We start from the raw sequence: 15887 nt of genomic DNA, 5'->3' as shown, positions 1-15887 counted from the left end.
TATAATTGCCAGATCATTATGGAAATGAGCAAATTTAACACCAACTCATTAATATATACACACACTCAGTGACCACTTTATTAGGTACATTTGCTCATTAATGCAAGTATCTAATCAGTCAAACAAATTACACGAACTCAATGCATTAAAAGCATGCAGGCATGGTCAAGAGGTTCAGCTATTGTTCAGACCAAACATCAAATGAAGAAAAAAAAAAGTGATCCAAGTGATATTGACCATGGAATGATTGTTGGTGGTTTGAGTATCTCAGACACTGATCTATGATTTTAATGCATAGCATTCTCTAGAGTTTACAAAGAACAGTGTCAAAAACAAGAAACACCCAGTGCAGGGCAGTTCTGGGGGTGAAAACATCTTGTTAATCAGAGAGGTCTGAGGAGAATGGCCAGGCTAGTTCAAGCTGACAGGAAAGCTACAATAACTCAAACATGCTACATCAGTGGTGTGCAAAAGAGCATCTCCGAACATTGAAACTTGTAGTAGACGGACTAGAACAGCAGAAGACTACACCAGGTCCCACTTCTGTAACTAAAGTGGTTACTGAGTGTAAGTTGTCACAAAATGAGTCCAAGGTCGATTAAGATAAATGTAACTTTTTTTTTTAAAAAAAGTGGAACATAGTATACATTCATAATTTCCATAGCATGCACAATTAACGAATAGTTAATACTGATACTGCAGTATCATATACCTACCTCTTTTCAGCTTTGAACTTTGTAATAAGCTCCTGTTTCTCTTCATCAACTACCCAATATTTGTTTGGTATGTAGTAACTGGACACAACTCTACATTCAGGACATGCTCTGTAAACAAAGAATATTTGAATTTCCAGGACACTTAAGAGGAAAAATGCAAGTACCATCAAAATTCATGTTCAATGTTTAATGGAGGGTCTAGCCAAACCTCTAAATGCCATCAATAACAGTCCAAATTCAACTGTAATTAGGAAATGCAGCACATTTTAAATTCAGATATTTTAGAATATTGTAATGGAAATAGTTCCACTTTGACATCTTGAAATACTCTCAAACATCAAGCATCCTCTTTTTTTAAAAAGAAAAATATTACCTTTGAATATTCTACAGTATTATTTTAAATTACAAGAATGTTTATAGAGTAAAATGATTCAAAACAGTTTTTCTGATCAGGAACAGTGTAGCAAAGATTAATTTCTCACACCACCGCCCGGAAGTTAATATGGAACCACCAATTCAGCACATTTGGTGATTACATTTACACTGTTCAGTATACCTCCTTACTGCTTGCTTGAAACTTTTTCAGGCAATTCAATGATTAAGACAATTAGAATAGCAATTTTACAAATGGCACAAAAACAGGATTTAGTTTTTGATGTTTACTTACTTAAGTATATTATTGGTAAATCCCTTGCTGTGTCGCCACTTCTTGATACAGGTCACACAGAAAGCGTGATTGCAGTCAGGAAGAATTGCAAAGCACCTGTCTTTAGAGGGTGTTTTTTCATAGACTTTATCCATGCATATTCCACAAATAATATCTTTGCTCATTTCAAAGGCCTGGTTTGTGGTCATTTTTTTCTGAATGTAAATAGAAGACAGTAAATCATTCTTCTCTTTTTATTCATTATAGTCAAAACTTTAGCATTCTATCAGAGGAAAAATACCAAACTCACAGAAAAATTATGCGATAACTTAAATAACTGAAGTTACTTAAGTGTTTTTTTTTGGATGGAGAAGGAATGCAAGACTTGGGAATCCAGTTTGTTTCAACAGATAATGCTCATTCAACCTCCATTCATGCTACAATTATGTAATAACTGCTCCTGTTTTAATAAAAACTAATTTGTTTTGCAATACTCATTCTTAATGACATGAAGCATATTCCAATTCATTTAATATAGTCCTAAAAAAATTCTCATGCAAGACCTAGAATTACAAAATATCAAGCAGAAGAACTTTAATAAAAATGCAGTTGTTAACTGGGGTGGATAAATGGAAGTAGATCTTTTACATAAATTGTAATTGCAGACCTTCACAGTAGATTGAGAAGCCAAAGAGTCCTTCAGGTCATCCTGAGTTAAATGGTTGACTCCATTGTTTGGTTTCTGGCATGTACGCTGAACAGAACCTGCTGCCTGTGATGCTGATGAATAGTCTGAAATGTAACACCAAGTTTTACACTGTATAACAGGAAACTCTAAGAAATGACAATAACTGAAATAAACTTGGGCTAGAAATACTAGAAGTCAATATCTGCATTTATAAATTTTCAGTGAAGCAAACCCCACAACGTTTCAAAAATGGAATTCTAAAGTTTGAACTTGAACCATGCTAAAAAGCTGCAAATCATGTCAAATGAATGTCTCTAAACTTTGTTATGCAATTCTATGCTGCTATTAATTCTCTCACACAGGCATCCTTTTAAATGAAGATCTCTTATTCATGGCCACTTTGCTCATTATTAACATTTAACAAGTCAAAAATGTAAAGGCTAAAGTTCTGAAATTTCTTCATCTCACCCTTTCGCAATTCAACTATGTAGCAAAGCGAACTTATTGCTATCCAAACAGATTAACCAAATGTGTAATTTTACCAAGTAAATTTATTGTCAAAGTACATTTGCAAGTTTATGAACCCTTTGCAATTACCTGGCTTTCTGTATTATTTACTCAAAATGTGTTCAGGTCTTCAAAATCACAATAATAGACAAAGAGAATCTGCCTAAACTAGTAACTCACAAACAATCATACTTTTTATTTATTTAGTAAACACATTGTTTAATCATTCAGGCTGGAAAAAGTATGTGAACCCTTGTACTTAATAACTGGTAGAACCTCCTTTAGCTGCTGATCAGACTTACGCAATGGAGAGGAGGAATTTTAGACCATTCCTTCATACAGAACTGTTTGAGTTAATCACTATTTCCGGGATACCTTGCATGAACAGCCCTCTACAGCTCACGCCACAGTATCTCAATTGGATTAACGTCTGGACTGTGACTTGGCCATTCCAAAAAATGAATTTTCTTTTCAAACCATTCTGTTGTTGATTTACTCATGTTTTGGATCATTATTTTGTTGCATCATCCACCCTGACATTCTACTGCAAAATGTCTTGAAACAATTTTGAATTTATTGTTCCCTCAATGATTGCAAGCTGTCCAGGCTGTATTTTCTACGCAATTTATTCTCATCTGCTACCTAAGACATCAATCCTTGCTTGAAATGTCAAAGATAAACTGAAATGCCACTTGCCTGCTCTACCATTCAATAATCTCTGTTCCAAGACCACTTGATTTAATATCATACATTTTAATATTCAAGACAAATTACATAATTCTTATACAAACTCAGCCTCCACAGTCCATTAGGAAATTCCTTCTCATAGTACAGCTCCTGGTTTTAAGGCACCCCAGCTAGAAGAAATCAAATCCCCACACAACTTGTCAGGTAAGCTGTGGAGGTTTCCATATCAAAAACTAATGAAGACTCCTAAATTCACTTTTAAAAATAAACATCACAAAAATCTAAATGAAAATGAGTACAAATAGTGCAAGTACAATTAAGTAAACAGACAGTATGAGGAAGTTAACTATGTACATAATTATGCAATTTACAGGAGAAAATTCCATTGACTGATTAATCTAGACTGTCAAAGCTGCCAGGTAATATGCCAATAAAACTGTACTGAAGAACTAAAAAACTGCAGACGCTGCATATCTGAAATAAAAGTACAAGAAACACTCAACTAGCCAGGCAGCATCCAAATAGGCACAGTTAATGTTTCAGATTGAAGGCCCTTCATAATTGGTCCATTATCAGAGATGCAAAGAAATGAGCAAATGGGGCAAAAAAGTACAGCTAAAACTGAAATGCAGAGTGGCAATTTCTGGAAATACAGTGTTGTGTATCGAGTAGTGTTTGTAGAGTGATGAAGAATTAGGAATGTAACTCTATAACCAGTCTTACTTTCTGATCATCCCGCAAGATTATCAACCCACTCACCACCCCCCCATGCTCTGCAACTTAGTTGCAGCATTCTTTTCTCCCTCCTCTGTCCCAATTAATCTCCTCCCATTTATATACTAGTACGAGTCGCAGCAACAACCTTGCACTCAATGTCAGTGGGACCAAAGAGCTAATTATGAACTTCAGAAAGGGCAAGATGAGAGAATACAAACCAATTCTCAGAGGGATCAGAACTGGGGGGAGAGAGTGAGTAATTTCCAAGTTCCTGGGTGTCAAAGATTAACCTGATACCAAAATAATCGATGCAGCTATAAAGAAGGCAAGACAGCTGCTATATTTCATTAGGAGTTTGACGAGATTTGGTTTGTCACCTAAAACACCCATGAAGAGCATTTGACAAGCTGCATTTTCATCTGACATGGGGGAGGGGGCTATTGCACAGGATCGAAAGAAGCTATAGAAAGTTGTAAAATTAGTTAGATCCATCATGGGTACTTGCCTCCATAGTATCCAAGACATTAAGGAGCAGTGCACCAGAAAGGCAGCATCCATCACTAAGGACCCCCATCACCCAGGACATACCCTCATCTCATTACCACCAGTAGGAATGAGGTAGAAACACCTGAAGGCACACACTCATCAATTCAGGGAACAGCTTTTTGCACATTGCCATCCAATTTCCAAATGGACATTGAACCCATGAACACCTCACTTTTTATTATTTCTGTTTTGTATTGCTATTTTTAATTTAACTATTTAATATACATATATACTCATTTTTTTCTACATTTACCATGTATTGTATTGGACTGCTGCTATCAAGTGAACAAATTTCATGGTGATATTGAACCCAATTCTGATACTAACCAGACAGCAGCAGCAATAGCATCTAGATTCTCTCGGTCTCCACCCTATATTCACTCCATTTGTTTTCTCCACTCTCCCTTGTCTGCAACACGAAAATGATCTGCTACCTTTATTACTCCCACATGCTGATGAAAAGTTACAACAGTTTTTCTTTACACTGATGCTACCTCATCTTTTGATTCCAGCAATGTCTTGTCTTTTAAAGCAGTATTAGTTAAGAGGAAGATTTTAAAAGCCAACAAAAGGCACTGAGAGAAAAGACGAAATATGAGTGTAAGCTAGCCGATAATATAAAAGTAAGATACAAAAAGGTTTCTTCCCCCCTCTCTCCCCCCCCCAAGATATACTAAGTAAAAGAGGTGAGAGTGCATATTGGACTACTGGAACTTGATGAGGGCAGTGTTACTGGTTTAAAATGGAACTGGTGAAGCACAGAGACAACTTGCTGGCAGCAAACAACTGTTAACTACTTATCATCATCTCCACCCGCCCCCCCCCGCCCCAAACTATCATTGCAGTCAACAGCCTGCAACTTCCCTTTTGGAGCTGAGGTTTTGAACCACCTGTACGACCTGGCAGTTTTCTGGTGTGAACTGAAGTCTTAAAGGTGCAGGACGGGGGTTGCGATGTGATGTGTACTGGCTGAATCGAGGTGGCATGGCAGGGCCCAGGCCTGAGAGTGGAGAACGAGCCAATGTTTGGCTTCTGGAGCGGCCTTGGAGGTAATCTGAAACCACAGAACCGAGGCAAGGCAGTGATGAGGTGGTGATGCCAAGGCCCGAGAGCAAGGAACAAGCCAATGTTTGACCAATTTAAGTGCTGGGCGTAATTGGAAGGTTGGGCCAAATCAAGGCAAGTTGCAGGCCTAAGAGCGTATTGAAGCAGCAGGACCTGGATCTGAAAGTGAGGAACGATACACTACAAAGTGCAGCCACAACTTTCAGTAATTCAACTGGAACTTGTTTTAGCAATACAGTAGGTTCTTCAAGGCCTTTGAACCACACCATCTCAGCAAACCTCAACAAACCCATTTAACCCTAACCTAATGGGACAACTTACAATGGCCATTTAACCTACTCCCAGAGCTGGTTTTGCTTTAGCTTCCAGATTTTCATAAGGTAATGAAAGACACAGAAAAGCAGCTTCAAATCCCAGATATCCACATTTCACAACTATTGAGTCTTTGACCATGGTGATTAGGGGAAAGAATTCCATGCATGTATTAAAAATCTGGATTGTGTGAAGAATCCAGGCATAAAAGGCACTCAGTTTTCAAACTCCAATTCAACTTTGGTAATTGAACATAACATCTTACAAAAAAGATCAAGAAAATAGTGGAGATTCCTGGGACCACTACTGTGGAGTGTAGCTTCCAAGCATCTCTATATTCAGACTGCTACCCTGAACAGTATTGATTCTCTTTTACATAAAGGAGTACTCAATGAAGCCACTGCTTTTAGTTTGTATTTGTAAGCATGATCTGGTTAAATATTTTGAAGTTCTAATGCACTCCCCACCACAAGATTTCCTGGCATATTACTTTGTCCCTATACCATTCAGAGGATTAGTCAAGTATTACCCATTTTATATGGATGCCAATCAATTCATTTATTTCAACCTTTAGATTGTGCTCATAGTTCAACTGTTGCAAGACTATATTACTGCAATTCCCAAAACAATTCATTAAGTACCAGTTGGATGATTTACAATTCATTAGCCCTGTTTTGCCTACTAATTCAGTTTATAGATCCAAAGTTTCCATGCAGTGTCTGAAAACAAGATTTTCCAATTGTTTTTCACCTCCTCCAAAAATACTGAAGATATTAGACACCCCTGCCCACAATAGCTTTTCCTACTCTTTTTCCTCCAAAAGACTGCATGAGAAATGGAAATTGAAAGCAAAGATTCAAAACATAGCCTTACATAAAGTTCAGTGTTACTTACCACACTCTTGAAACAGCCACGGTAATTGTCCTTCACCAAGTTCTGATTTTGAAGGAGTTTCATTTTCCTTATCTTCTTCAGCTTCTTCCTCCAGCTGCATGCCAAAGCACTCATTATTCCTCAAGTGCAGGGAACTTGAGACAGTAGGTTCAGGACCACATTGACTCCAAGAGGCCATTTCAGTAGTTGAGTGGGCAGTACGGGAAGGTTGAGAAGATCCAAGTGCAGTTTGATGAATAGTAGGAGCAGAACCACGCCTGCTTCTGGGGTTGTATCCTCGAGTGTTGTGTCTAGATTCCACATAATGGGAAGTCTGAGAAGATTCTCCAGTCCTCCTCAGCTGAAGGGCAGGCTCAGAACCACGTCTGCTCCCAGATGACCATCCTACAGTTGGTTGTATGTGTTGATATCTAGCATGATATTTTTAGGCATTGTTCATAAATACAATTTAACACTTCAAAAAAGCCTTTTAGAAAAAAAATGAACCATTTTGTCCCAGACCAGGGAGGCACATATAAACTGCCTAGCCAATCTCCACTGCAAATCTAACAAATTATTGTGTTCAGTATAGTGATCCCATTTGATTTGCATGGGCAGCAATTAATTACATTCATGTTGCAAAATAGTATGTCCTCCTCTAAGCAATCATTTTGGTCCTGCATAGTCAATAACAGATTAGGTCTGCACAAAACATTCAAATTGTCCAAAAGTTCAATCAAATGTTGTCTTACAATATTCCCACCACTTTAATATTTATCCCCAACACTTAAATTTTAGGTAGCTCTATACTATAAGCAGACTATAGAACTGTTTCCAAGAGTACAAGGGCATCACTAAGCCAGCTGTTCTTCAAAAACCAAAAATATTCTCACAACATCCTTAACATAACTGACTATTGTGTAATTTGGTACAAAGTTTGCTTCCATATTTCCCAAGAACCCTGCACCACACCGTAATACTTGACAATTACATCAGTAGTAGTGACTTATCCCAGAAAACCAAGAACACAAGGGGGCGGGGTGGTGGCTGGAGATGATACTCAAAATTGAAGCTAAATTTAAAATACTACACATTCCTTAAACCAGAAGAAAACCAAACTAACAAATTAAATGGATCAGTCTATGCTGTGATCTTATTGCAAGTTTCTTTCCTGACATGATGCTTGCCACATTTGCTAACCTTATATGCACTGTTCAGTAAACTAACAATGAAGCACTTTAAAGTATTCCAGTGATGAAAAATAATTCATCACTAGGCAAATTCCAAATCAAAGCATTTGTACAAATTTCAAAAATCCATCAAATTACAAACCTGCAGTGGTCTCCATAGAAGCAAAATCCATTTAAAAAATGTCTACAGATCTGGGATGATTTCTGCACAGACAGGTCATGCGAGTAATAGCAGCTATGTCCCCATTTGCAAGCTCCATGGATGAAATTCCTGAAAAGGCAAAGAGCAATTAATGTTCCTTATGCTTTAAACATTTAAAATTACCCAAAGTTAGCACCAAGTTCATTACACTATTAAATTAGAAATTATAACATTAGAAAACAGGAGGTCATTGAACACCTCATACTCTGCCAATAAGATCATGGCTGATCCTTTACTTTGACACTTTCTGTACCAACATGCCAAGATTCTCTTAATTGTACTCATTTGACTGTGCAACCAATCACCATAGCAACTTTAACAGCAAATGACAAAAAACTCACCAACCTTAACTTGCAATAATGACCATTTTACTATAAACTATTCTAATCTCCACAATCTCATATGCTCTAATTTTCTATCATAATCCTAATTGAAAATGAAGTTCGTTCTAACATTTTTTTCCATTGATTCATGCCAACTCTCCCAATCCTATTACTAATTGCTAAATGAACCATTACCACTTCCTTAATAAATGAATCTAGCATTTTCCCTCTTTGTTGTAATGCTAACCAGCTTATAATTCCATTTTCTCTTTTCCAACTTCTTTAAAATATAGTGGGGTTATATTTGTTATTTCTTAATCTACGGGAACAAGTTTAGGCTTTGCACAATACCAGAAGATGACTTTAAACGCAAACAACAGGAATTCTGCAGATGCTGGAAATTCAAGCAACACACATAAAAGTTGCTGGTGAACGCAGCAGGCCAGGCAGCATCTCTAGGAAGAGGTGCAGTCGATGTTTCAGGCCGAGACCCTTCGTCAGGACTAACTGAAGGAAGAGTGAGTAAGGGATTTGAAAGTTGGAGGGGGGGGGGGGGGAGGGGGAGATCCAAAGTGATAGGAGAAGACAGGAGGGGGAGGGATGGAGCCAAGAGCTGGACAGGTGATAGGCAAAAGGGATACGAGAGGATCATGGGACAGGAGGTCCGGGAAGAAAGACAAGGTGGGGGGGGGGGACCCAGAGGATGGGCAAGGGGTATATTCAGAGGGACAGAGGGAGAAAAAGGAGAGTGAGAGAAAGAATGTGTGCATAAAAATAAGTAACAGATGGGGTACGAGGGGGAGGTGGGGCATTAGCGGAAGTTAGAGAAGTCGATGTTCATGCCATCAGGTTGGAGGCTACCCAGACGGAATATAAGGTGTTGTTCCTCCAACCTGAGTGTGGCTTCATCTTCCCCCTCGTACCCCATCTGTTACTTACTTTTACACACACATTCTTTCTCTCACTCTCCTTTTTCTCCCTCTGAATATACCCCTTGCCCATCCTCTGGGTCCCCCCCCCCTTGTCTTTCTTCCCAGATGTCCTGTCCCATGATCCTCTCGTATCCCTTTTGCCAATTACCTGTCCAGCTCTTGGCTCCATCCCTCCCCCTCCTGTCTTCTCCTATCATTTTGGATCTCCCCCTCCCCCTCCAACTTTCAAATCCCTTACTCACTCTTCCTTCAGTTAGTCCTGACGAAGGGTCTCGGCCTGAAACGTCGACTGTACCTCTTCCTAGAGATGCTGCCTGGCCTGCTGCGTTCACCAGCAACTTTTATGTGTGTTACCAGAAGATGACTAGTCACTTGCTTAAAACTTTTGGGATATAGCCATCAGATCCTGGTGACTTATCAGGTGCCAGTCAGTCATATGCCCCTTCAGTCCAAATGACCATACTGTCTAAGATGCCCCACCCAAGCTAGTCTTATTTGTCAGCATCTGGCCGATAATCTTATAAACTTTTCCATCTATGTACCTGTCTAACTGTCTCAAAAGTTATTGGACCTGTCAGAAGTAAATTTTGATTTAAAGTATCTGGAATGCCCTGCCAGGGGTAGTGGCAGAGCTGATACATTAGGGACATTCAAGGTGCTCTTAGACAGGCACACAGATGAAAGACAAATGGAGGGTTATGGGCAAGGTAAGAAGAAAGGGTTAGATGGATCATGGAATTGGTTAAAAAGTCAGCACAACATCCTGGGCCAAAGGGGCCATTCTGTGCTGAACTGTTCTATGTACTTTCATGTTTCATTTCTCTTCAGCTGTTAAAGGGCCATTCAGTAACTTACACTCCTCTTTTTACACATCTAGAGAAACTTGATCCTGTGTTCAAAATTAATGTATTACTATATACTACCTTGAGAATATTTTCCTGTAGTTGTCTGCAAAAAGTTAAGAAATGCAATAGAGTTTATGAAAAACTCTACACAGACTGATAAAACAACTAAGAGGACAAATCACGCTAATAATAAAAAAGGTAAATAAATACTGACAACATGAATTGTAGAGTGCTGAGAGTATCTATAGTTTGTGCAATCAGTTCAGCAGTGATGTGAGTTAAGTTATCCACACTGGTTCAGCAGCCTGCTGGAGGGAAACTGATGGTGTAGGATCCAGGAGTCCTGTAGCTCCTGCCCAAAGGTAGGAGTGAGAAGAAAGCACGGCCTGAATGATGAGGATCCATGATAGATGCTGCTTTCTTGTGGCAGTGCTCCAGGTAAATATGCTCAATGATGGGAGGGGCTTTGCTCATGACGGACTGAGCTGTATCCATCACCTTTTCCCCCACTCCTGTGCGTTAATTTTTCTATGCCAAACAGAGATGTAAAGAGTCAGGATTCTCTTCACTACGCACCTATAAAAGTTTTTGAAGACATGCCGCATTTACACAAACTTCTAAGAAAGTAGAGGTGCTGTCATGCCTTTGGAGTGATGGCACTTGCATGCTGGTCCCAGGACAGATATAAAGCTACCGACCCTCTCCACCTTCGATCCCCTGATAAGGACTGGCTCAGGGACCTCTAGCTTCTTCCTCCTGCAGTCAATAATCAGCTCTTTGGTTTTGCTGACATTGAATCAGAGGTTGTTGTTATGGCACCATTCAACCAGATTTTCAATCTCCCTCCTATATGCTGATATATCACCACCTTTGGTTCAGCCAACAACAGTGGTGTCATCAGCATACTTAAATATGGCATTTGAGCTTTACTTACCCTTACAGTCAAAAGTATAAAGCCGAGTAGAGCAGGGTCTATGCATATAGCATCATACTGCACCTCTGCTGATTGTGATTGTGGAGAGGTTATCGATCCATATTGGCTAGTAAGGAAGGAAGATCCAGTTGCACAGGGAGATATTAAAACTTGGGTCTTGAAGCTAAGTAATTAGTTTCCATGGGATGACATGCTGAACTGCAGCTAATGAAGAGCATCCTGATGTTGTCCAGATGTTGCAGAGCTGACTGAAGATAAAATGAAACCACATCTGTTGTGAAGATAGGCAAATTGGAGCAGATCCAAGTCATTCCTCAGGTAGGAGTTGATAAGCTTCATATCCAATCTCTCAATGCATTTCACCACAGTGGATACAAGTACTACTGGACAATAGGCATTGAGGCAGGCTGCCATGTTCTTCTTAGGCACATGTTAAAGTCAAACCTGAATAAAACTCAGGACACCAGCTTCTTATAGTTACAAGAGTTTATTGCGCACCCTCCTGCAGGAGCTTGAGACCCAGTTGTCAAATGGAAGGCACGTAAGTACTGCCACCAACCGACAAGTGGGCCCCACTCTCTCCGGTTACAGCCGTATATTTATACGTAGTAAGCCCCATACATTACTGTTGCAAGATGTCATTTGAACTGGTCTGTTGGAGCAAAACTTAATTACTTAGGTAAGAGAGTCCACTAAATCAAGGTTTAATTACAGATGAATGTACTGTCCAGTCCTTATCAGTTATTCCCTTTGCTAAGCTCTGACTTAATTACAGATGGATGTTCATTCCTGTCCTTATCAGTGAGTCCTCCTCCTCAAATGAGGATAAAATGTACAATATTATCAAATTCTCAATGTCTCTCTGCAAACCAAGGGAGAACCAGTATAAGCCAGTTTTTTTTTTTTAGCTAACTGCTGAAGACAGAGTTTACTTAGTTCAAAAATTCCTATTCAGTCCCAATTATTCTTTTAGCCAGAGGTTACATAGGTTCAAAATGATTTTTTTCATATCCTCAATTCCTCACACAGGTCTGACTAAAGACTTCTTAAAGCAGGTGGGTACCTCAGGCTGCCAAAGCAAGAGGTTGAAGCTGTCAGTTAACACTCCAGCCAGTTGATTTAACAGAAGTCTTCAGTACTCAGCCAGCTACACCATCTGGGCCAGTTGCCATAAAAGGTAAAAGAAGAAAAACAATAATCTAGTCATGGCTATTTAGCATCAGATCAAAAGAAAAGATGCAAAATATTATCGAAAAGCCAAAAGACAGGGAAGATTACAGAATTAAGAAAAATGACCAAGGCATTAGCAGGTAAGTAAATACACAACAGTAAGCTGGCAGGAAAAAAACACCACAGTATCATCTTTATAATAAAGATGCAGAAATTAGTACGAACCTCAGGGCAAAAATTAAATGGCAAACAATCTCACCCTCCCCCCCCCCCCACTGTCTTCAGAAAAGAAACAAATCCTCTTGGAAGTAGTAGAGTGTAACAGATTGAGTGAACGAGGACCTCAAATAAATTAGCATTAATAAATCAAGGGAATGAAAGAATGAAATGCAAAGGAAAGTTTCCATAAAGAATTATAATGCATTATATCAAGTTTGCCAAATTTACGATGCTCAGTAACAGTGCAGGTTGCAATACAAAGTGGAGAGACTTTTTAAGAGATAGATATGTTAAGTGAACTTATAATGGCAGATGAAATGCAATGTGGAGAAAAGTGAAGTCATCCATTCTAGCAGAATAAGCAAAAAGTTTGAGTAGCCTTTAAGTGATGAGAGATTAAAATATTTTGTGAAAGAAATTGCTGGAATATTCAGGAGTGACCAAGCATCCTTGAACATATTAGAAGTTAATGCATAAATACACACACACACACAATGCAGCAACATTCTGTATTAGCCATTTTAAGAACAGAAAAAAAAGTGTATAACCTTATTTCTTCACATTGTATACCAAGTTGTGTACCAACTCCCAAATTACTGTTCCTTGCACAGCAGAACACCTCAATATGAACTTGATCATATTTTAAAATATTTATCATTCTATATTAGTGAAGAGGACTGTACTGAACCCCAAGGGGGCATTTGGGGAAATAGAAATCATCAGTGGGACATTCAAGATTCTGGGTGGGGGGGGGCAGTAAGTGGCACCCTAACTTGAGGCATGAGACTTGACCAACTGTTAGTAGAGCAGGCACTTCCAAGAGAAAAAAAAAGGATGTGGCATTGGAATACAGAGAACCAGAGCTCTGCAGGCAGTGCGCACTCATTGACACAGCACACCTGAAACTTGGCAATCTTATCCAACCAATTAAGACATTATTGGGGATGCATAAAATCAGTAACCAGAGTACCCAACAGTTCCCTCTGACTCTCAGCATGGAACGAGTTCATGTAATTTAACAGCTGGCAAGTCAAGAATACCCTCTCAATTGAATTCTAATCCTGCAAAGAAATGAAAACTACAGAAAGTGTGTCAACACAATGTTACATACCAGAGTACGGTTTTATTCAGTCCCCTTCAGAATAGCAATGCCTATGTGTCTTATTTAGCACTGTACCGTGTAATGAAGCCATGAAGCCATCAAGATTGCAGGAACACACCATGAAAAGGCTACTTATGGTATTACTCAGTTCTAGAAGATGAAAGCATTTGAAAATCATTGCACACTAGAGTCATTTGCCAAGAAAGTAAAAAAAAAACGACCTTGATAGTGGCCTTATTGTTTCTTATAACATTTCCAAAATGATAGCAAAGTGTGGAAAATCGCATACAATTGGTGGAAGATTACTAATGCCTGCTGTATCAGTAGTGCTCAGTGCTGTTCTCAAAATGGATACTATTTTAAAAATCAATTCCTGAGTCACAACTCTGTAGTTCATCATGACGAAATGAGTGAAGACATAGAGTATCAACTATGCACAGAGCTACAAAAAAAAAACAATTTGGGATACAACTGGATGAGTCAACTGTCCTAGACAAGGCATTGCTATCAACAAAATTAAAGCTCACCCATTAAATAGCATACTTCACCAGTTATACCAAGATAACGTTGAAGAGTTTGAAGCTTGCTTCTTCATGTTGAAGAGCAGTGGCTGTCCAAAGGCTGCTGCTAAAACATTTCTTTGAGCTTTTTGACACTGTAGTTGAATTTTTGCTCAAAGTTGACAAGATCTTGGGAAACAAGATTAACTTCTACGTGGAAGTGTGGCATGTCGAGCTGATCTGTATGATAAAATGAGCATTCTAAATATGAAAATGCAGGGTGAGAATTTCAATTTAATCCAGGCAAAAAGTGCAGTGTCCACTTTTAAATCCGAAAATTGGAAATATACAAGCAAAGCATTGGGGGATGAATGTTCTCAGTTTCCCAGCATGGAAAATATGGCACTCTTTCACAGATGGTGCTTTGCAAGAGTACTGCTTACACCTGCAGTCACTGAAGGATTTTCAGAATCAATTCAAGGAGTTGCATAACTTGGAAATTCCCGACTGGATAATTAACACATTTCTTTGCAGGGTAGAAGAACAGGAAGGGAGCTTGCAAGAAAATATCAAAAACCATCAAACTCGATCACAATGATGTTGAAGCTGCTGTACAGCACAAAGATACTGTGTAAGCTAGGTTTAAAGACATAAAAATATAAAGCAGAATTGCTTTTCTCATGTTAGCATATGGTAGACATGCTTTTACACAATGGGGGCACCAGAAAGTATATTGTGCTTAAGAGGGGTATTGGCAAGTATGAAGGTGCTTGGGGGGGGGGGGGGGGGTGAAGAGAATCAGCAAGTATGGAAGTGCTTGAGGGGAGCACGTTGGTCTAAAAGGGTGGGAAACATTGCTCTATGCCAATAAAATAGCACATGCACAGGATGGCCTCATTTGCACTCATAGGATTTACTAGCCATGACTGATTAAATCAGACTCAACAGAATGAACTGTTACAATAAGATTAGTTTGGGGGCTTTCAAAATATCGCTAAAAGCTACTAAATGGTTGAAACATAGTACAATGTTAAAGTCTAATTGATTCCTCCGATTTTATACTGACAACTTACATGCCATACACAACATACTTCTGTAAAGCAGGCCCAACACAGCTGAAAAATTGCACCCATTCATCGACTACAGAAGCATAGCTTCAAGGTAAGGACCAAATATTCAAAAGTATCTGACATTCAGAAAGGACAGACCAAAATGATAAGTTGGCTAGGACTGTTTATAAACAATGACATCAGCGCATTGATTAATGGATCTAGGTTCAGTACAATTAATTAGTTTGAATTGAGTTAGAGGTAGAAAACACTGGAAATATTTATCAGTCCAGTGATGTACCCAAAGTATGAGGAAATGAGAAGTACAGGTTACAGGGACAATACAGCAAGTGAACTAAGCTTTAATCTACATATATTGTGTGTAGTACAATGATGGGGTAATAAGGAATAGCAACGACATTCTAAAAATCCCCAAAATACTGGAGAACTAAGGAGTCAAAGCAAATGAGGAACAACAATTAAAGAGGTGAATGAGCCTGAAAAATCAATAAATATCAAGAACACAATGATCTGCATAGCTGAGTTTTGACAGAAGAGACTATAGAGATAATGGATTTGAGTATTATCTTCAAAAATTCCATGCATTTCCAAATGACTTCTGCTGAAGGAATGGCAGATGTGACGCTCAGTGATTTGAAAAGGT

The 15887-nt window shown here is 38.9% G+C and overlaps 1 protein-coding gene across 4 annotated transcripts in view; it reads right to left on the bottom strand.

Annotated features, from left to right (window-relative positions):
- Positions 1-15887, bottom strand: part of LOC140209910 (E3 ubiquitin-protein ligase makorin-2-like) — a 35389-nt gene that overhangs the window by 16971 nt on the left and 2531 nt on the right. For 3 of the 4 annotated variants that reach the window (XM_072278571.1, XM_072278573.1, XM_072278572.1), the window contains exons 2-6: positions 8090-8218; positions 6779-7188; positions 2030-2154; positions 1384-1577; positions 717-824 (exon numbers count right to left, since the gene is read on the bottom strand). In XM_072278571.1, the coding sequence (XP_072134672.1) occupies positions 717-824; positions 1384-1577; positions 2030-2154; positions 6779-7188; positions 8090-8218 (966 nt within the window). The remainder of the gene's footprint in view (positions 1-716; positions 825-1383; positions 1578-2029; positions 2155-6778; positions 7189-8089; positions 8219-15887) is intronic. The other variant, XM_072278574.1, reaches the window with a different exon arrangement.

This window comes from Mobula birostris, chromosome 14 (genome assembly GCF_030028105.1).
Source record: "Mobula birostris isolate sMobBir1 chromosome 14, sMobBir1.hap1, whole genome shotgun sequence".
Lineage (NCBI taxonomy): Eukaryota > Metazoa > Chordata > Chondrichthyes > Myliobatiformes > Myliobatidae > Mobula > Mobula birostris.
This window is presented reverse-complemented; position numbering and strand designations above follow the sequence as displayed.